The 20,594-nt window shown below is 54.1% G+C and overlaps 2 protein-coding genes across 3 annotated transcripts; one reads left to right on the forward strand and one right to left on the reverse strand.

The window, feature by feature from the left end:
• Positions 1-226: 226 nt before the first annotated feature.
• Positions 227-9,154, forward strand: PKLR (pyruvate kinase L/R). 2 transcript variants are annotated; one of them, XM_070607517.1, is made up of 11 exons: positions 227-361; positions 1,537-1,719; positions 3,950-4,041; positions 4,139-4,270; positions 4,420-4,606; positions 4,977-5,247; positions 5,371-5,521; positions 5,805-5,957; positions 6,052-6,218; positions 6,961-7,142; positions 7,798-9,154. In XM_070607517.1, the coding sequence occupies exons 1-11, from the start codon at positions 262-264 to the stop codon at positions 7,902-7,904; spliced, it is 1,725 nt and encodes a 574-aa protein (XP_070463618.1). In that variant the 5' UTR covers positions 227-261; the 3' UTR covers positions 7,905-9,154. The 2 variants fall into 2 exon arrangements, with proteins under 2 accessions (XP_070463618.1, XP_008521291.1); XM_008523069.2 differs by lacking the exon at positions 227-361 and adding an exon at positions 648-924.
• On the reverse strand, positions 8,646-18,890 carry HCN3 (hyperpolarization activated cyclic nucleotide gated potassium channel 3). The gene is made up of 8 exons (XM_008523075.2): positions 18,422-18,890; positions 15,135-15,564; positions 14,053-14,214; positions 13,415-13,633; positions 12,850-12,996; positions 12,186-12,426; positions 11,189-11,353; positions 8,646-10,697 (listed from the first exon to the last, which is right to left on the reverse strand). Exons 1-8 carry the CDS (start codon positions 18,703-18,705, stop codon positions 9,997-9,999), a joined length of 2,349 nt encoding a protein of 782 aa, XP_008521297.2. The 5' UTR covers positions 18,706-18,890; the 3' UTR covers positions 8,646-9,996.
• Positions 18,891-20,594: the final 1,704 nt, after the last annotated feature.

Genomic DNA, 20,594 nt, shown 5'->3' on the forward strand with positions numbered 1-20,594 from the left:
AAATCTCTATTTAGGTTGATGACCAGACAATGTGAATGGATTGAAAATTTATCAGGAAAAATGGATGAGAGAGGAAAAATGCCAACAGACAGGGGCAGAGAGCCAGCAGGTCTCGGGGAGGGCCTCTGTGTGGGGACAGAAGCAGCCTACTGGGTGTGCCCCTTTCCTTTTGTCTGGCTCCCTTAGATAAGACCAGCAGTTTTGTTATCCTCTCCCCCTCTCTCCACAGTCGCCACAGCCCCAGTTCCACACTTTGAAAGCATGTCAACCAAGGGGAGCAAACGACTCCAGCAGTCTTGGTCACGGATCTCTAAGTCCCAAAGGGACTTAGCAAAGTCCATTCTGACTGGGGCTCCAGGAGGTAAGAAGGGGCAACAGAAGCCATTGAACATAGAGGGGATATAGGGTGGGAATCAGGAGTTGGGGGGCGGGGGGTACAAATGATCAATATGTGCTCCTGGCTAGGAGGCATTTGAGGAAGATCTCTGTTCATCTGAGTTCTCCCATGTTAAGTTGTAGACCCTGGTCTGGGCCTCTTCTCCTAGCCCTTATAGACAGGGCAGAGGGGAGCCTGCAGCATGGGGCCATGGGGCGGAGCAGAGGGGAGCCTGCAGCATGAGGCCACGGGGTGGAGCAGAGGGGAGCCTGCAGCATGAGGCCACGGGGTGGAGCAGAGGGGAGCCTGCAGCATGAGGCCACGGGGTGGAGCAGAGGGGAGCCTGCAGCATGGGAGCCATGGGGCACTCCCGTGGTTCCTGGACTCTGACCCCTGAGGCACAGGGCTTCCAGTGTCAGGGGAAACACTGGTGACACTTTAACCAGTACGCAGAACTGATCCCCAGCCCAGGTGGACCTCACGCCTCTGACAGCCTGACAGTGTGGACCAGACTCCCAGAGACAGGCAGGCGTGCAGTGGCATGGAGGGTGAGGCTGGAAGTGGGGTTCCTCTGGGCTGGCCTGGGTCAAGCTACAGGGACCCCAGGACCTGGAGTAGCATTGAGGGGGATGGGGAAATTCAGAGGAGATAGGGTGGAGGTCCAGCCAATTGCCAGAGGTTTGAAGGAAGAAAACAGAGACTTTAGGAGAGGAGACTGGGTGATTCTGGGCCTGAATAATGAGGGACCACTGTGGACTAGAAATAGGGGCTGAGGCTGAGGGAAGTCAGCAGCTGAAGGGCAAGAAGTTCGGGAATTGTGAGAAATCAGATGGCTGAATGGTTGAGAACTTGAAACTAGAGTTTGTCAGACATGGATGTGAATCCCATCTCTGCTACTTAGAAGCCGTATGATCTTGGGCAATTTATTTAATCTTGCTCAGCCTCTGTTTCCTTATCTATAAAATGGGAATAATTATAGAACATTTAACAGGACCTGCTTCATAGGATCCTTGTGACTACGTAAGATAAAGTATGCACAATGCCCAGCTCCTAGGAAGGACTCAACAAACCTGAAGAGCCGAGGGAAGGACTAGAGGGTGTGCTGAGATGAAAGGATGGGGAGGAGAGGTAGGGGTCCAGGCAGCCACCTTCTATTGCAGGACAAGCGGGGTACCTGCGGCGGGCCAGCGTGGCCCAGCTGACCCAGGAGCTGGGCACCGCCTTCTTCCAGAGGCAGCAGCTGCCAGCTGCTATGGCAGACACCTTCCTGGAGCACCTCTGCCTGCTGGACATTGACTCCGAGCCCTTGGCCGCACGCAGTACCAGCATCATTGCCACCATCGGTAAGCAGCCTCTACCCCCCCCCCCCTCCCCAGAGCACCACAGGGCCTCTTGGTGCTTCTCAAGGTGCTTCCCCATCTTTTGTCTCTTTTGAGACTCCTCCGTATATGACAGAGTCATTCATTCAACAGATATTTGTTGAGCACTTGGTAGACAAGGTTTTGGGCCCTGGGAGTAGATTCATAAATAAACAAAGATCTTTACGCTTGGGGAGCTGACAATATAGCTGGCTGGGACAATAAATGATAAACACAGTAAATTATTAAAAATAAATAAGTTATTTAGTGTGTTAGAAAGTGATGAGAACTATGGAAAAAAGAAAAATAGATCATGGTAAGGGGCATTAGGGATGTGAGAGTGGGAGGCAGGTTGTAGTCCTAAATAGAGAGTCAAGGTAGCCAGTATTCAGAAAATTAGACATGAGCAAAGGCTTGAAGGGGATGAGAGAATAAGCCATGCAGAACTCCAGGGAAGAGAGTTCTGGGCAGAAGGAATGGTTAGTGCAAAAGCCCTATGTCAAGGAGGCTGGAATGGCCAGAAGCCATCAAAGGCAAGAATTGCAGAAATGAAGAGATTGGGGAGGGTGGAAGATCATGGAGGCCTTAGTAGGCCATTTTTAGAATTTGAGTTGAGTTTTCCTGCCTGAAAAATGGGAAACCACTGCAGAGTTTTGAGCAGGGGGAATGACACACTCTTATGTGTGTTTTAACAGAACCACCCTGACTGCCGTATTGAACATAGGTTGGGGGTGAGGGTAGAGGCAAGAGCAGATGCTGCTCCTACGGTATTGCTGGCTCAGACCAGGCGGTGGCAGTGGAGGCGGTGAGAAGTGATCGGATTCTGAATGTATCTTGAAGGTCGAGCTGACAGGATTTCCTGATGGATTGGATATGGATGGGGGTGAGGGCAAGAAAGGAGTGAAGGATGACTCCAAGGTTTTTGGCATGAGGAACTAGAAGGATGCATTATCATCTGAGCAGGAAAGATGTGGTGGAAAGATTTGGGGCAGGGAGCAGATCAGGAGTTCAGTTTGGGGCACGCTGAGTTTGAGACGCATACTAGACATCTGAGTATGATATAGAGTAGGCAATCAGACACACAGATCTGGGTTTGGGAGAGAGGTCTGAACTGGAGATATAAATTTGGGAGCTGTCAGCACATAGATGGTATTTAAAGCCAGGAGACTGGTTGAGACCACAAAGGGAGTGAAGGTAAGATGACAGAGAAGAGAATGGGGCATCTAATGTTAAGAGGAGGAAGGAGCAAGAGAGACTGAGAAGGAACAGCCAGCGAGACAGGAGTAAACTGGGAGAGGGGGGCGTCTCGGAGGCTGAGTAATGAGGTGCATCAAGGATGTGTGTCCAATGCTGCCGTGGGGCCTGCTAAGATGAGGACTGAGAACTGACCATGAGATTTAGCAACAACACTGAGGTTCTTGGTGACCTTGACAAGAACAGATGCAGTAGAGAGACGGAGGCCAATGTCTGACTGGAGTGGACACAACGGAGAATGGGAAGGGGGCAGAACTGGAGGCAGCAAGCACAGACAATTCTTGCAATGAGTTTTGCTGCAAAGGAGAGCAAAGAAATAGGACTGCAGCTGGAGGGGGAACTGGGATTAAGAGAATTTTTTTATGATGAAAGAAATAACAGCAGGTTGACATATTGATGAGAACGATCGAATAAAAAGGAAAACATTGATAACACGGAGGACTGGAGAATGGCTGACTCTGTCTCTGAGCGGGTAAGAAGGAGACCTAGCGCGCAAGTGGAAGAAGTGGCTTTAGGGAGGGACTGGAGAGGCTGGCCAGCTGGCTCTCAGTTACACAGCTGCCCTATCGGCAGAGCAGGGATGGGAGAGAACTCAGCTCTCCTCAGTCAGCATGACACCTGCCAGCTCTAAAGCCCGTACCCCAAATGCTGTCACTTGGCACCCATCCCCTGCCACACCTCCTCCGGGTTACCCCTATACTGCAGCACTTACTGCCAACCAGGTTACCTCAGGCCTGGCTGAAGACACTCCCCTCCAAGACCCCCACAGTGTTGCCTCCCCAGGGAGGCAGGTGTTGGCTGGAGAGGAGAACGGAGTTTCTGAGCTGTGAGCAGAGACTGTGTCAGGAATAAAGGTCAGGTAACAGGACTTCTGTGGCATGGGGCATCTCTGAGGGTGGTGATGGGTTTGGTTTTCTCAGGGTAGGGGAGAAAGTTGTCTGAGCGGGATCTGTGTTTTCAGGGCCAGCATCTCGCTCCGTGGAGCTCATCAAGGAGATGATTAAGGCTGGGATGAACATTGCGCGATTCAACTTCTCTCACGGTTCCCATGAGGTTGGGGCAGGGCCAAGGGGAGGCAGGCGGGGCTAGAGGATGCCCCAGGGTCCTGGCCAACTTCACCTGAAATCCCTGTTCGGGTTCCTGCCCCCAGTACCACGCTGAGTCCATCGCCAATGTCCGAAAGGCAGCAGAGAGCTTTGCAACTTCTCCGCTCAGCTACCGACCCGTGGCCATCGCTCTGGACACCAGGGGACCAGAGATACGCACTGGGATCCTGCAGGGGGTGAGAGGCAGGCCGGGCCGGGCCACACTTGGGGGATCAGGAAGGGGGTGATAGAGCACGGAGACAATTGCCCGTGCGGGGAGTGTGGGGAAAGGCTGACCCAGGATAGCATGGGGCAGAACTCAAGACTCCTCTGGCTCTGCCCCTAGGGCCTGGAATCAAAAGTGGAGCTGGTGAAGGGCTCCCAGGTGCTGGTGACCGTGGACCCAGCATTCCAGATTCAGGGGAACGCGAACACCGTGTGGGTGGACTACCCCAATATCGTCCGGGTCATGCCACTGGGGAGCCACATCTACATTGACGACGGGCTCATCTCCCTACGGGTCAAGAAAATTGGTGCGGATACGCCTCCCACCCTAGCCATGCACAAAACTTGAATGCACTTTCTTCCCTTGGGCTCACACGCTTGTCCTGTAGATCCACCACACCTTCCCCTGGCCAGCATCCTTCCCCACCCATCTCGGTCCCCAGAGCCCCAGCATCCCAACTCCTAGGCTCACCCTGAGTTGGGGCTGGACTGGCAGGTTAGTTGTTTCTTCCACAGATGTCCACCCAGTGCTATTTGGTGCAGACCACGGGCCAAGGGTGAAGAGACGAATAGGACATGGTTCCTGATCTCTTGAGGGTCCAAGCCCCATGCTCCTTCTATCACGATTATGCCCCAGGCCTCACCCGTGACCTAGGCTGGCTCTTTCTATGCCCGCAGGCCCAAAGGGGCTGGAGACTGAAGTGGAGAGTGGTGGCCTTCTGGGCAGCCGGAAGGGCGTGAACTTGCCAGGCATCCAGGTAGACCTGCCTGGGCTGTCCGAGCAAGATGTCCAAGACCTGCGCTTTGGGGTGGAGCATGGCGTGGACATCGTCTTTGCCTCCTTTATGCGGAAAGCTAGCGACGTGGTTGCCGTCCGGGCTGCTCTGGGGCCAAAAGGACAGGGCATCAAGATCATTAGCAAAATCGAGAACCACGAAGGAGTGAAGAAGTGAGTCCCAGTCTTTGTCCCTATCAAGCCCTAAGCCATCCCCACTGCTCCTCCTCTTCTTCCGCCTACCTCTTCCTGTCATCTTCTGGCTCTTCCCCAGCCCTGACTCCCCCAACCGCCCAGGTTTGATGAAATCCTGGAGGTGAGCGACGGCATCATGGTGGCACGGGGTGACCTGGGCATCGAGATCCCAGCTGAGAAGGTTTTCCTGGCTCAGAAGATGATAATCGGACGTTGCAACTTGGCGGGCAAGCCTGTTGTCTGTGCTACACAGGTCTGGAGTGAGCCCTCAGGGCTGGGGCCCTCTGTGGGACGCCTGAGGGTGAATACCCCACCATAGGCCTATAGCAGGCTTGCTGTCCAGCGTTTGGTCCTCAAACAACAAAGTTGGGAAGAAATACCGTGACCCCCATTTTCAGATGAGGAAACTGAACAGCCAGGATCACACAGTTTGTGACGGTGACTCTGGCTTTCAGGGCACTCTGAGAGTGTGGATGTCAGAGAAGTAGCTTGTCAGAGTGTGACTCCTACAGCTCTGACATCCAGATGTTCCCCAGATGCTGGAGAGCATGATCACGAAGTCCCGGCCAACTCGGGCAGAGACCAGTGATGTGGCCAATGCTGTGCTGGATGGGGCTGACTGCATCATGCTGTCGGGGGAAACTGCCAAGGGCAACTTTCCTGTGGAGGCCGTAAAGATGCAGCATGCGGTAGGAGCTCAGAATGCAAGGCATTTGGGTCGGAAAACCAAACCCCTTCCAGATGCCAAGGTCCCTGCCCAGCCTGACCTCCTGGTGCCTGCAGATTGCCCGGGAGGCAGAGGCTGCAGTGTACCACCGGCAGCTGTTTGAGGAGCTGCGCCGGGCAGCACCCCTGAGCCGTGATCCCACTGAGGTAGTCGCCATCGGCGCTGTGGAGGCTGCTTTCAAGTGCTGTGCTGCTGCCATCATTGTCCTGACCACAACTGGCCGGTGAGGGGGATACTGGGAACACTAAGACAAGGCTTTGGGTCAGGGGCAGGCTGGGATGGGCCACAGGCTTGGGTTTTGTCTCGTCATAAGCGATGAAGAGTATCATTCTAGCACGAGAGAAGAGGTAGCTATGAGAGCTGGAGGCCAGGAGAGGCGTGTCTTAGAGCACACTAGGAATTGTGCCGGTGAGCTCTAGGGGGTTGGAAGGAGAAGGCGGCATCACTGCGTGCTTTGGCTTCCAGGCCATTTGGGCTCTTAAGGCTCAGAGGCAAGTCCTCTGCGTTTAGCCCACAAAGCCTTACAATGCTGAGGTGCTGCCGAAGGTCCCAGAAGGTCTGAGTTCAAGTCTTTGCTCTGAAACTTAGATATGACCCCTTAGCTAAGTCAGCCCAGCTCTGTAAGCCTCCTGAGTTTCCTCAGGGGGCTGTGAGGATTAACAGGAGACATTTGTAAGTTGAGTACTATGTAAAGGTACATTCTCAGAAGGGTTTTGTGTTTCTCAAGGAGGTTTCTTATTATCTCATTTGATGTATCCTTTATGATCTCATATCTTCCTGGGTGGTAAGAAGGCAGGCATTCTTACACCCATTTTACAGGTGAGGAAACCAAGGCCCAGAAAAAGATGATGATTTACCCAGGGTCACACAGCTTGTGGGTGACACTTGAACCAGAACCCAAACTCTTGTTTCTTGGTTCAACAGTCTTTTCTCTGTTCTGGGCTGACTTTCTGTGTCTCCTTCAGCTCAGCCCAGCTTCTGTCTCGGTACCGACCTCGGGCAGCAGTCATTGCTGTCACCCGCTCCGCTCAGGTTGCCCGCCAGGCCCACCTATGCCGAGGAGTCTTCCCCTTGCTCTACCATGAACCTCCAGAGGCCATCTGGGCAGACGATGTGGATCGCCGAGTCCAATTTGGCATTGAAAGTGGTGAGCCACCTAGACTTCCTCCCAACCCGCCCCTGGATTTGTATCATAACTCCCTCAATCCCACTTCCCACACCCCTCAAAAGGGCCTTGCGTCTCTCCTCTCGTCCTAGATTTTCTCTGTGAGATTCACTAAGACTCAGAGATATTTTGGCCTCTAGGGGCGGGGAGGGGGGGGTGGGGTGGGGTGGGGGGTGGGGGATGCTGAGGGAGGAGGGCAGAGAGAGGTCAGGGTCATCCCTAAGAAGTCAGCCCACCTGCTGTCTACACCAGGTGGTTAGAGCCTGGTGTGACATAAGGAGCAAGAGGTGAGAGGAGAAAGGGGGACCCAGTCCCCTGAAGCTGGAACTAAAATTTAATTTACAACTGGCTATGACTGTACCCCACCCCTTCCTATCTGATAGCAACACAGGCGGACAGACTTGCTACTTAGGAACACACCCCATGCCACCCCACAGACAAATCTGCTGCTCTAATATACTGCCGTGGTCACATTCCCTGTGGTGCCACCTGTGGGACACCTTGTATGGTTTGCCTCAGGCCCCTTATTCCCTACAGAATGGCCTTAAGGAGATGGAGGGTGGTGGCTGGTTCTTGTTACAGGGCTGGCCTGGGTCTCTCAATGGCTGATTGTCATCCTCTCCCCCTACCATCCCAGGAAAACTCCGTGGTTTCCTCCATGTCGGGGACCTGGTGATTGTGGTGACAGGCTGGCGGCCTGGCTCTGGCTATACCAACATCATGCGGGTGCTGAGCATATCCTGAGATGCCCCTCCCCCTCTGACCCAGCCAGCCCTGGATCCCATCCCTTCTACCCACGCCCTCCACCTCACACCCCTCCTACAGCCCCATATCTAAGTCTTGTCTACCCCCAATTCTCCCTACCCAAGGCCACATCTGCCATCTAACCCCATTCCAGGGTGCCCCTTCCCCCTCTTCATTTCACACAGGCCCTGAAAGTCTGTGTCCAATTAAGCACTGGCCATCCAGCTGCACCAACTGTAGATTCCCTGCACCCAATGCTCTCAGCTGAGCCCTAAGATGCTCTGAGCCTTTAATCTCAGCTAAACTGGTTAATTCTATTCCCCCAGGCTTCCCACGCCTGGCGGGAGGGGGGAGAGGGGAATGGAGTGATCCTGTCCACAGTCCCCACAAAATCACTACTTTAAAAATATCCCATTTCCAGGCAGTCTGACGTTCTCATACGTGGCCCTCATGCTAAACTGCGCATCTCCCAAGGAGTGCCACCTCTTCCTTCGTTGTGACTAACAGTGACATCAAAGCACCCCCCTTTTGGGAAAGCCAGGGTAGATGTACGCTGGGAGCGCCGAGAGTGGGGGACTCATCTTGTCACTATCTTTACAGCCTCTGCTGGGCCTGCAGGCCACTCCCCGGTTGCCGTCATGCCCACCTCATGCCTCGCTGGGTTGGACACCCTGCTCCCTCCCCCTGCACCCAGAAATTCCTTCGTGCCCACTTTGTTCCACACACACACCAGGAGCCAAATGAGTGTCTCTCTTTTCTTTTTAAACCCAGCTGTTTGGAAGCAATTATAAAACTTCTCCCACACACCCAGAACCCCAGAACTCCTCACCCAGGAGAAAAGGAGATTTAGGATCCCAGCCCCATGTTCTCTGATGCTGTGGAGTAGGTGTGGGGACAGAGGGTGTGGTAAGGGATTTCTCTTGTCCCTGAGAAGGCAGAGGTGCTGGCTGGCCTGCCTTTCCCCAGGCTTGGATAGCTCGGGCCCTCCTGAACCACCAGCAAACTCAGTAGGGAAAAAAAACCCTAAAAGTAAAAACAGTCCTGTTCCCCCTCTTGGGGGGCCCGTCCTACCCCTACCCAGATAGGGAGAGGATTCCAATACTGCTGCCAATGGAAATGGGCAAGGACCACAAGAGCTGGCATGGTGGGGCCCTGTGCCTTCCTATCTCCTTACCAGGAGGGGAGGGGAGGGATGAATAAAGGAATGAGTGAATAAGATGAATGGATAATAAATTAAATTAGCAAATGAATACATAAATACAATTATTAAATGATTGAACAATTAAGAATAAATAAATAAGGAGGAAGGGAGGAAGGAAAGAAAAAAAGCCATCTAAGGATTCAGCCACCAGCTCCCCACCGGGGGGGATCTAGGCTGGCACACTAAATAAGGAGGTGCCAACTATCCCTTAGCTTCAAGGGGGACACCACTGGGGCAGGGGCACAGGGAGTAGGTGGCTCCCAGTTTACAAAAAGACAGTTCTCCCACAGAGACAAAGAGCGCAGGGAACTTGGCAGGAGATGTGTGTTCCACTCTGGTGGTATAGACAGGGAGGGTCCATACATGGCAGTGAAGGTGATGCCCATACTGAGGACTTATGACATTTGTTGACAGTAATGGGGGCACAAGTAATTGGCAGTGCCCAGCTATGCTAGGGGGACAGAAAGATAACCGTGCCAGGCAGAACCTGCAGGGTCATGGGCAGGGAAACAGAGACATCTAGTTACTTGGCAGTGATGGTGGTGGCAAGTACTTGTGCTTAGTAAAGTGGGATCACGGGTCCAGGCCTGCACCTGGCAGGACCATGGCTGAGGGAATACCCTTGTCAAAGGGCTTGGAGTCACTTCTACTTGGCAGTGGAGACATACAGCACTCAGCACAGTGCCTTGAACACAGTAGGCGCTCAGTACATTTGATGGATGGGTGAATGGATTAGGAGGATGTCAAACAGGCTGCAGGGTGCCTGAGCTGAGGACAGAGACCATCTTCATAGTAGTAAGGGGAAATATCCCATAGGGCATTGTTTCAGGTCCCCTCAGCCTTCCCCAAGAGGCACCTGCCCTCGGGCACACACTACTGCACCCAAGGGTTTCACATGTTGGCAGAGAGCTGGGGGCCCCGGGGGGTGACTGGCTCAGGCACCGGTGGCCTGGGGGGCTGGGCTGTCCCTGGAGGCTTGGCCAAGAGCCCTGAGGGGGGCAGGCGTTCACTTCCTGAGCCCTTCCGCCCCGGAGAGCCATCACCTGCTGCCCGCTGAGGCAGAGAGGGTTGGGAGGCTGAGAGTGGGCGGCCCCGAGGTCCTAGTCGCCTTCCACCTCCTCCTGGGGGGGGCCCCAGCAGGGACACCTGGGAGCGCCCAGCCCGGGATAGGCTGGCGTGGAGGGTTCGAGCAGGTGGGGCTGGCAGGCGGGAGGTGGATGCCCATGGCCCCCGGGCCAGCAGAGGGCCAGCTCGGACAGGCACCAGAGGGGAGGCTGGGGAGCCTGCTGAGCGTCGAGCAGAGCGAGCAAGGAAGGTGGCTGGAGAGTCGGGGGAGAGGGGCAGAGGGCTCCGCTGGTGAGTCAGGGCAATGGCCACATTGGACGTCACGGCAGCTGCCTGCAGGGGGGCGTGCACCAGTGGCTCCCACAGCACTGGCTTTCCGCTGAGCCGAGCTCCTGTGCCTGGGGCCAGGCCACGAACACCCCGAGCCATGTCCCTGTCGTATTGCACCAAGTGCTGCTCCATGATGCCCCCACTGCTGCCAGGACTCGGCTCAGAGCGCTTCCGCTGTAGTATGGAATTCTTCTTGCCTAGAAATTTTCCCAGGAGGGAGGAGTTAAGCATAGGGAAGAAATCCAACATGAAGGTTGGACATCAAAGAGTGTGAGGGGAACAAGATGGAGTGAAGGGATGGCGGTGGGATGAGGGTAGAGGATGGGAGTCAAGAGTATGGAGATGGGGTTGGGGGATGGAGATTGGGAGATGGGGGTTGGAGGAGGAGGGTCTGGGGATGAGAGTATGTATCAGAGATGGTGAGGGTCATGGACTGGTACTCAGGGAGGAAGGACTCAGGGCATGGGGACTCGGGGCGATACCTCCAGGGGAAGGAGATACTGAGTGATGAGGACAGCAAGCCGCAGTGTTGAAAGGCCTTTTGGGGGTATTTGCTGGGACTGGGGTGGACTAGGGTGTGATGCTGAGGTACTAGAGCCTCGGCCCTGGGACGCTGGGGGCTTCCTGCCCTGGAGATAGGGTGAGGGCACAGCCTGGACCCAGAGCAGACAGGGTGGACAGGCCTCACCAATGCGGCGCAGCCGATCCATGGCCACAGTCTCGAAGGCGCGGCGCATCATGGGGAACTCCTCGAGCACCGCGTTGAAATGGTCCACACTGAGCGAGTAGAGGCGGCAGTAGGTGTCGGCCCGCACGCTGGCCGTGCGCCGGCCCCGAGTCAGCAGACAGATCTCTGCCCAAGTTGGGAGGAGACCTTCAGAACCACTGTTCCCAGAGCTCCCTCTCACTGGGCCTGTGGCAGCTGACCCAGCTTCCTCAGGCTCCCCCCAGACGGGGAAATTAGTGACTACCAACCCACCCCAGGCTCCTTAAATGCTCCAAGCATTGTCCCTCTCCAGACCCGCACAATTACCATCCTTCTCACTCTCTCCATACTGAAGCTGACAAACAGGAGGTTTTGCTGGCCGCACACTCCTACTGCACTTTAATTCCCACCCACCTCCACTGCTCTGTCCCAAGGGGTAGGCTTGGGGCATGTACTCTCAACTCTCACCCTTTTGAATGAATGCCAAGGGCAACCCAAGAGAAAAGTAATGCCAAAGGGCAAAGGGCAACACAATAGGGATGCTGGAGGGGGCCAGAGGTTTGGGGACTGAGAGATTATATGAGCCTCAAGTCACTTGGGGCAGCAGCTGGCAGAACTGCCCCCACTGCCACAAGCTGGGTCCCACCAGGGAGCCACCAAGCTCAAGCCCCTGGAACAGCACTGCTTTATTCCTATCTTTCCCTCATCTCGTAGGATCCTCAGATTTCACTGCTTAAGGGTTCTAAAATGCCCACTAGCCCAGAAATTTTCAACCTGGCTGTACATTAGAATCCCTTAAGGAGCTTTTTATAAATACGGAGCTCCAGGCCCCAGGCCCAGAGATTCTGATTAAGCAGGCCTGGGGAGGGGCTGGAACTCTGTGATTCTGCAGCACAGCCAGGCAGGGACCCTGATCCAGGGGAGCAGTCGCCCTCTGTCCTCTGCTCCAGTCCCCCCACCCGCCCTGAGGCCTGCTGACCCCCAAAGTAGGATCCGTCAGTGAGGCGGGTGTCCCGGGCGCCACGTGCCAGCACACTGAGCAGCCCATGCTGGATGAAGTACATCTTCCTGCCCACGGAGCCCTCACGCACCACCAGGTCCCCTGGCTGGAAGACCTCAAAGCGCAGCTTGGTGAGCACTGCCGTGACGAAGCTGGGGTCGGCGTGGGCAAACAGCGGCATGTGGGCCACCAAGCCCCGGCAGGTGAAGTTAATGATCTCCTGGGCAGGGGAGGGGCCTGTTAGGCAGGCTGTGCCCCTTGCCCCGAGGTGCCCCCATTGAGCTCATCTGTCTCCAGAGGCCCCACCCTTGGGGTCATGATCTGCCAAAGGATGGGGATGCTCCAGTGGGCCTGGGACCATCCCTAAGCTCCTGACCTCAGAGCTCTCCCATGAGCCCTTGCAGGACCATCCCCCTCAAATAGAGAACCCTACAGCCCCTCCCCATGTATACTTCACCCCCATAAGAGCTTCAAGAAAGACCTTAGCCCCTAAAAGCCCCCCAAAGGCCTGGCCTCCCATGGGGCCCACTGCAGGCCCCATTCTGTATAGGTGCACCTGCTGACCAATAGCCCCTACCCTACACAGCATCCCAGAAGCCCAGGTCCTTGAAGAGCCCCCCTCCAGGGCCCCGCCCAGTCCCACCTCCCGCAGCGGCTCGCTCAGCTCGCCCAGGATGCTCTCCTCATCAAACATCTTGCCCTGGTAGCGGTGCTCATAGTACTCGTGGATGCGCTGCCGGGTGTCAGCTGGCAGCTTGTGGAAGGACATGTACTGCTCCACCTGCTTGTACTGGAGGGCCAGCCGAAGGCCAGCAGGCAAGGGGACACAGAGACAGATGTGGGGCAGGAACAGCATGTGGGGTGTATGTGGAGGAAGATCACAGACAAGGGCCAAACCCAGAGAGGTGAAACATGGAGACAGACGGGGATACACACAGCCACCGAGGGACACATGGAAAACGGTGGATACAGGGAGGACACAGAGCACAGTCACAGGAAAACCCAGAAATGGGCAGAGGAGGGGTCCAAGGACAGGGGCACAGGTCCAAACAAGGAGAAGTACACACAAGGTCACGGGACACATGGACATGGGGCAAAAAAGGACACAGAGATCCAACAGGGGCATGTGTCAGAACGGGCCTCAAGTTGAGCTACCCAGCCTCCAGCTCCCTCCATGCCCACCCCTTCCTTCTCCTGCCCCTGCTGACCTTTTCCTGGTACTGACGCCGGGAAGAGTCCAGTGACTGGATGAGGGCGGTGGCGTGGCCGATGAACATGGCGTAGCACGTGGCGCCCACGATCATGCTGAGCATGGTGAGCCAGACGTCGGGCATGCCAACAGGTGCCTGCTGCCCGTAGCCAATGCAGAGCATGTGGCTCATGGCCTTGAACAGGGCATGGGAATACTGGCGGCCCCACGAGTGGTTCTAGGGGGCAGAGTGTATTGCAGAGCTGGGCATAGGCCCCTCAGAGCCTCAATGTCCTTCTGCCCCCTTCTCTCTCTCTTTCAGTCCTTCTACCTGCCCCCTTCTTCTTCAGACTTGCCTCGCAGGAAGACACTTAAGTTTGCTTCTGGGGAGCCTGAGGCAGAAGGGGCCTCTTTTGCAGCTCGGAGGGCCTCAGTTTCTGCCTAGCTTTCCTTTCCAGCCTGCTGCCTCCAACACACAAACACTTCTCCTGAGTCTCTTTCCCCTCTCCTCTTACCTCCCCACCTCCTCACTCCTGTCTTCTCTCTTGATCATCTCTCCATCATCTCCCACCTCCTGCCCGCTGTGGTCATCCCTGCTACTCGGTCAGAAGAGCCCTTGGAAGGCCCAGGAGAGGCAGAGCCGTGGGGAGTGCTCACCACCATGTGGTTGATGGAGACCCAGCAGTCGGGAGGGAAGTCCTGCAGCATGGGGACCAGGAACTGCAGACAGCCATCCCAGTGACATAGCAGCAGCATCATCCCGATGAGGTTGAAGATGCGAACCACGGCACTGGCCAGGTCATAGGTCATGTGAAAGATCTGAGGAGTCCGAGGAGGGGCTACTGTGGACAGGAACCCCTCCCTGCCGGTCCTCCTCCATTCCCAACCTTGCAGATGCTCTCTCTGAACTTCTCTCTAGCCCCAGCCCCCATGAGTTTTTTAAATGTGGCTCTTATTCATTTGTATAGAGCTTTACAGCGCACATACATAGCTAACACAAGTAGGTTGTGTTTCTACTCTCATAGATAGGAAAATTGACACGATCATGTACTCAGAATCACACAGTAAGTGTCACAGTAGAAACTCAAAAAGGTCTACTGTACAAATTGCCCAGATGCAGCCTGGAAAAGAGGAGAGAGGGCATTTCAGAGTGTAACGTCCCCAGGGCATGTGTTTAAGGAGTAATGCTGGCAGTCCTCTTCCTCTCCAATAATAACAACAAGAGGTAATTTACTGAGAACATACTGTGAGCCAGGCGCTGTTCTAAGTGCTTTATAGGTATTAACTCCTTTAATCCTTATCACCCAAGTATATTCACCATTTCCACTTTATAGAAGAGGAAACCAAGTCTCATATAGTCAATAGTAAAACTGGGATCTGACCACAGGCAATGAAATTGCAGAGCCCACACTCTGAACCACTAAACTCTGCTGCCCTGCAGTTGAAATTCCAGTCTCTCCCACCGCCCGCAATTCTTAACTCCCTTCCCACATCTTCTCCCAGAGTCCAGCTAAGTATTTGTCCAGCAGCTGCGCCCCAGCCTCCTGCACCACCATTCTCACCTTGGGACCCTATTCCCTGAACACTTATTCCGTCTCTGCTTCTCCCCAAACAGCTCTGGAGAGAGCCCACCCTCAGAAGCCTCACCCATCTGCGCCCCCCTAAAGTCACCAGAAGCCCCACCCATATCCCTGTCTTGGAGGAGTGTGCGAGCCCCCCTGCCCACCTCCCCGCCCCACCTCCTCCCACTGGTGTATGTAGCGGATGAGGCGAGAGAGGCGGAGCAGCCGCAGCAGGCTGAGGATCTTGGTGAAGCGCACGATGCGCAGAGCCCGCGCTGTTTTGTAGACCTCGGCATCCAATCGTGGCTCCAGCTCTACCACCAGGAAGATGTAGTCCACAGGGATAGAGGAAATGAGGTCAACCAGGAACCAGGTGCGCAGGTAGCGTGTGCGGATGGCCCGTGGTGCCAGCAGGATCTCAGCGCCCTCCTCTACCACGATGCCTGTGCGGAAGTTGAGCACCAGATCCAGCAGGAAGAAAGTGTCAGAGAGGACGTTGAAGACGATCCACGGAGGGGAGTTTTCCTCCTTGAAGAAAGTGATGCCCACGGGCAGCACAATGAGGTTCCCCACCATTAGCAGGAGCATGATCAGGTCCCAGTAAAACCTAAGGTGGGGATAGGATGGGGAATAAGACCACGATGATATTTCACCAGCCTCTAAACAGCAGTCTGACACAGCCAAGAGTGGGCAAGGATACAGAATAATGGAATGACCATTTGCAGCTGGTGGAGGTATAAATTGGGAAGACTATTTGGGAAAATAGTTTGGCATTATCTAGTAAAGTTAAACATTTGTATTCCCTGCAACTCAGCAGCTCCTTCCTAGGTATATACACACTCATGGGAAACATGTGCTCCAGGAGATATATACAGGAATAGCAGCATTAAATCTGGAAAGCCCAATGTCCATCAGCAGAAAAACGTAGATAAATAAGATAAACACAGTAGTTAGATACACTGTGATGTATTCATGCCCTGGAATACTATACAACTGAGAAATCCCCCAACTTCAGCTACATGCCGCAGTATGGATGAATCTCACAAATTTAATGTTGAGAAAAGAAATAAGAAACAAAAGGATACATGCTGGATGATTCCACTTGTACAGAGTTCAGAAACAGGAAATCAGTTCCAGAAAAGTTAGAGTACTGGGTTTGGGAAAGGAATATGAGAGCTGTGGGGAGGTTTCTGGGGTGTCAGCAATGTAGTCTCTCTTACCCTAGATAGTTGTTACATGAGAGTTTGCTTTATAATTACTTTTTCATATATATATGGCCTGCTATATACTATACTACTATATATGACTCTACCATGTAAATATATATCCTAATTATCCCTACTTTATATATACATATGTATCTTCTTAATATGTATAAAATATATACATAATTCTCTTACATGGTATGATCTATGTCACTATTATTAAATATTTTAAATGTTAAAAAAAGATAAAGTACTCTGTGCTAATCTCACAGAGTTGCTGAAAAAATAGCCACTGAGACAATGGATGTGACAGTGCTGTACAAGTTCTAATTGGTGTTATGACTCACCCACCCTTTATCCCCAGATTTCTGAAGAGGTTGCTGCTTCTCCCATCTCCAGCTCTCTGCCCATTCTTAGTCTAGGACTTCAGGCCCTCCCCAGCCTTCCCCACCCCATCTCTCCTCGTCAGCACAGTTGGACCCATGGTTCCTGCTTCTCTGCTGGGATCTGCTCATCTGTGTCCCAGGGTGGGGGTGGTCTGTCCTGCCTCCCATTTGAACTAAGCTTTTCAAGGATACCCCCATCCCCTGCACAGCACCTCAAAGAGGGCTGCACATACAGAGATGCTCCATAGGAGATTCTGAGGCAAGGCTTGAAGTTCTACACTCTTTTCCTCCCCTAGCCTCCCTGTGCCCACTGGGACTCTGGCTGAGACCAGGCAAGGGCATGGGCAGGGGGAAGTCGCACTGCTGTGCTGGAAGCTGTGGAAAGAAGAGGTCAGCAGGGAGCTAGGTGAAGCCTTCATTCAGAGAAAATAACTGGACAATCTGAGGGTCCTAATTAGCTATGATGGTTTTAATTCCAGGACACATCTAATTGCAGCATCAACCCACGACCCAGCTGGGTTAGGACTCCAGGACCCAATCCCTTCTGACTCTGACTACAAAGTCAATCCTTTCAGCCACTGAAAGAAGCTTGATGGTCCCCAAGTCCAGGCCTCCAGGAAGGCCCTGGGACTGTGTGCTTTCAATCAACAACAAATCCTCGACCCACTCTTGCTCTCACTCCTGGGCCACTGGAGAAATCCTGTAGTGTGAGTTGGGAGAGGAGAGGGAAAGAGGGTTTGCCTAGCCATAGAGCATCTTCACAGCCTGACTCACAGGCAGTCACAAGCCTGGCTGGTGATGCAATAGAGAGGACGGAGAAAAAGCACGATAATAAGGGGGATACAAGGCTTCTAGGGGATACATCTGAGGGTGAAACGGGGGAGGGGAGGGAGATCCACAGGACACTAGAAAAGGTGCATTGGTGGGGTGGGAATGAGGCAATAAAGAAGAGGGGAGTGGAAGGAACAATGAGAGAAAGAGGAACGTTTAGGGAGTTTGTATGTCTGTGGATTCAAAATGATGTCTAGGTTCCCAGTTGTGTTTCCAGGCTCCTGATTCACACCTCATCCTTTCTGCTCATTTCTCTCCCCAGGTTAGGTGTTTTACACACATCCTTGCCTCATCCAAAAGCTGTCCTTCATTTCCTCCAAGGACAGGGCTGCTCTCCTCCCCTAGCGACCTTGATATAGAGGTACAGCCTGATGGGGACTATGAAATGGCCCCACCCCCACCCTCGGTCCCTTCTCTCTGGTAGTCACCTGGGCGGTGGCCATGCCCCTGCGTTGCTGCCTCAATCCGAGTCTCGGCCCGGCCCCGCCGCATCCCGCCTTCAGCACCGTGGACAGCGACAGAACTGTCCAGACCCGCCCCCCGCCCCCACTCTCCTCCCAGCGTCCCTAATTTTCCTGGTAGCCTGCCCTGCTGAACCAGGCAGGTCCTGGGGGGGGGGGGGGGATGGGGTGGGGGGAAATAGCGGGGCTCGGTTTTCCCCTCAGGCTGACTCCGAGCCTTGGAATATGACATAATTTCCCAGATCCCCAGCAAGCAGGACTGGAGAAGGCAGGGGTTCCTAATTCCAGTAGTCCCTGTGTTCCATGGGGGGATGCCGGGTTCCTGAAACGGGAAATCCAGATCTCTGCTTGTCCTTTCTGGTAGCCCCAGCCTGTGAAGTCACCGAGGGCCTCTGGCTGGGGATCCCTCGCCCAAGAATTCCCAGGCTAGGTTGGGGGAAATGCCTTTCTCGCCCCACCCAGGGACCCCTGGGCCGGAAATGAAGTGACCGCGGAGGGTGGGGCGGCGGACCCAGCCCCCGTGTGGCTGCCCGTGAAGGTGGGATCTGTGTCCCCCGCCCTCTCTGCCGGGCCCCCAGTACCGGAAGTCGCTGTAGGGGTGGATGATCCAGGCCCCTGCTGACTTGACCCTCTCCTGCTCGATTTCCACTGCTTTGTGGCTGCCGAACACGCGAAGGGAGAACTTGTTGACCGTGGGCTGGAGCAGCGTCCCGAGCTGCCTCCTCTTGGGCTCGGGCCCGGACCCAGACCCAGGGGTCGGACCCGAGGCCGCGGTCGCAGACGCCGGTGCAGCAGGAGGCGCCGCTTCCAGCCCAGGGGTCGCCCCGTCGCCGGCCGGGGAGGTCGGCCTTTGCTCCGCCTCCATGACGCCCGCCAGCTTACACGCTTGGCCTCCCAGACCCTACCACGGCCATCTGGGACCCCCGACCCCTCCCGGAGCCGGAGCCGGCGCAGCCCCTCGGGCTCAGAGCGGAGACGTAGTCGGCTGGGAACTGCCTGCGCGCGGGGCGGAGGGGGTGTGTGCGACAGACACTCCGGCGGGCAGCGGGCGGCTTGCGCTGCGCCCCCTGGCGAGGGCCGCGGGAAGGCTGGGTAGGACCGGCGGGGGCGTGGCCGTCCGAAAGCCATCCCGGGAGCGGGCAGGGCCAACAAAGCCTGTATCCTGGAAGGACTCTGAGGTGGGCGTGGCTTAGCAAATACGGGACGTTCTCCAAGTATAGAAGAAGGAGGGGAAACAGCCAGAGCCATGGAGAGGGCGTGGCCTAGAGTTGATGGGCTTTTATCCACTGAGCGCCAGGGAGGTGGAGCCGCCGGCGAACGGCGGGAAAACCGGACGCTGGTTGTAGCTCGTAAGAATCGGGAAGGCAAGGGATTGGGGACCAAGGGAAAAGGTGGGGAATAGCTTTTTTGAGATTCTTCCCCACTCTCGCTCATGGACTTTCTGCTTTCCACTTTCTCCCTCTCGGCACTCTCCTAGGCGTATTCCTTCCTTCTGATCTCCATACTGCTTCTGTTAGTACTTCACTTACGAATTCATTGTGCTAACCTTCACCATGTCCGACTGCCTGTCACTGAATGGACGCTGAGGATACAAAGATGAATACAAAACTCCTAGCCATAAAGCCACTGCTTGTCTGTGCCTGCAAACAGACAGAACAGGTAAACTATAGTGCTATGTGATGTTAAGTGCTGTAAGTTCCTAAATATCTCAAAGTTACCCCTCATCTCCGTTTCTTATTGCCACTGCCTTATTTCAAGCCCTCAGCATTTTTTCACCTAGATTATTTCAGAAACCTCTAAAAGGGTCTCTAAACTCTCCCAGGTCAATTCTATTTCCATAGTCTGCCAGAGTTACCTTCCTAAAATCTGAATGTAACTATATCACTTGCTTACTGTCATTTAAACTTCCCCATCTTCTATAGGATTACATTTAAGCCCCTTAGAATGACGTACAAGGTCTTGCAAAATTTGGACCTAGTTTCAACAGTCTCTCTTCTGATAGTCTCTCTCTTGAAAGCCAGGACTCCAATCATGCTGAAATGCTTTGTTCTGTCTTGTCTCCAGTCCTTTGCATATATTTTCTCTGCGTGGTATTATTCTCCTCCAATTCACTTTCCAGCAGTTGGTTCAGATGTCATCTCCTCTAGGAAACCTAAAAACGCCTTTCCAACTCTCCTCTCCCCAGCTACGATCTAGTCTAGAGCTTTCTTACAGCGCCCAGGGCACTACTGTTTATGACAGCTTTTACCATAGACTGCCACTATTTGGTTACAGTTCTTTCTCTCTCATTAGACTGTGAAGTTCTGAAGAATAGGAGCTGTGCGCCTGGCTCAATGCTGGATACATAGTGGACATTCAGTAAATGCTTGTTGAATGAATCACTGACCTGCGAAAGTGTTCATGGAGGAAGAAGTGAACTCTCCACTCTTTCCACTCAACCCCTTCATTACCCTTCCTCGTCTACTTTAGGGAACTTCTCCTAAATAATTTCTAGCCAACTGATCTAATCTCCATCTGACTATCCTCCATCCCAGCTCCCTTCTGATATTCCCTGACTTTAATAAAGTTAGCCTCAGGTTATTTTTTCATTTCCCTTTTTATTTCTCGATTCTTTCTATGGCGTCTCTAACTCTGCCCAGTTTGTCTGAAGGTCTCCTTCTCTTTCCTCTCCTTTTTTCCAATTCAGCATCTTACGCATCTCATATATCACGTGTAAGTACATAACATACAGTTCTCAAGTGATTTCCCCTTTTT

This window comes from Equus przewalskii, unplaced genomic scaffold, assembly GCF_037783145.1.
Source record: "Equus przewalskii isolate Varuska unplaced genomic scaffold, EquPr2 ChrUn-10, whole genome shotgun sequence".
In the NCBI taxonomy this organism is placed as follows: domain Eukaryota; kingdom Metazoa; phylum Chordata; class Mammalia; order Perissodactyla; family Equidae; genus Equus; species Equus przewalskii.

Excerpts from the sequence above, each read along its gene's own strand:
- HCN3 (XM_008523075.2), bottom strand. The coding sequence starts at position 18,705 with ATGGAGGCGGAGCAAAGGCCGACCTCCCCGGCCGGCGACGGGGCGACC. Across the intron at positions 14,215-15,134 it reads ACATACACCAGTGGGAGGAG|ATCTTTCACATGACCTATGA; the intron begins GTGGGGCGGGGA and ends CGGACTCCTCAG. Across the intron at positions 13,634-14,052 it reads TCTCCATCAACCACATGGTG|AACCACTCGTGGGGCCGCCA; the intron begins GTGAGCACTCCC and ends TCTGCCCCCTAG.
- PKLR (XM_070607517.1), top strand. The coding sequence starts at position 262 with ATGTCAACCAAGGGGAGCAAACGACTCCAGCAGTCTTGGTCACGGATC. Across the intron at positions 1,720-3,949 it reads CAGCATCATTGCCACCATCG|GGCCAGCATCTCGCTCCGTG; the intron begins GTAAGCAGCCTC and ends CTGTGTTTTCAG. Across the intron at positions 5,522-5,804 it reads CTGTTGTCTGTGCTACACAG|ATGCTGGAGAGCATGATCAC; the intron begins GTCTGGAGTGAG and ends GATGTTCCCCAG.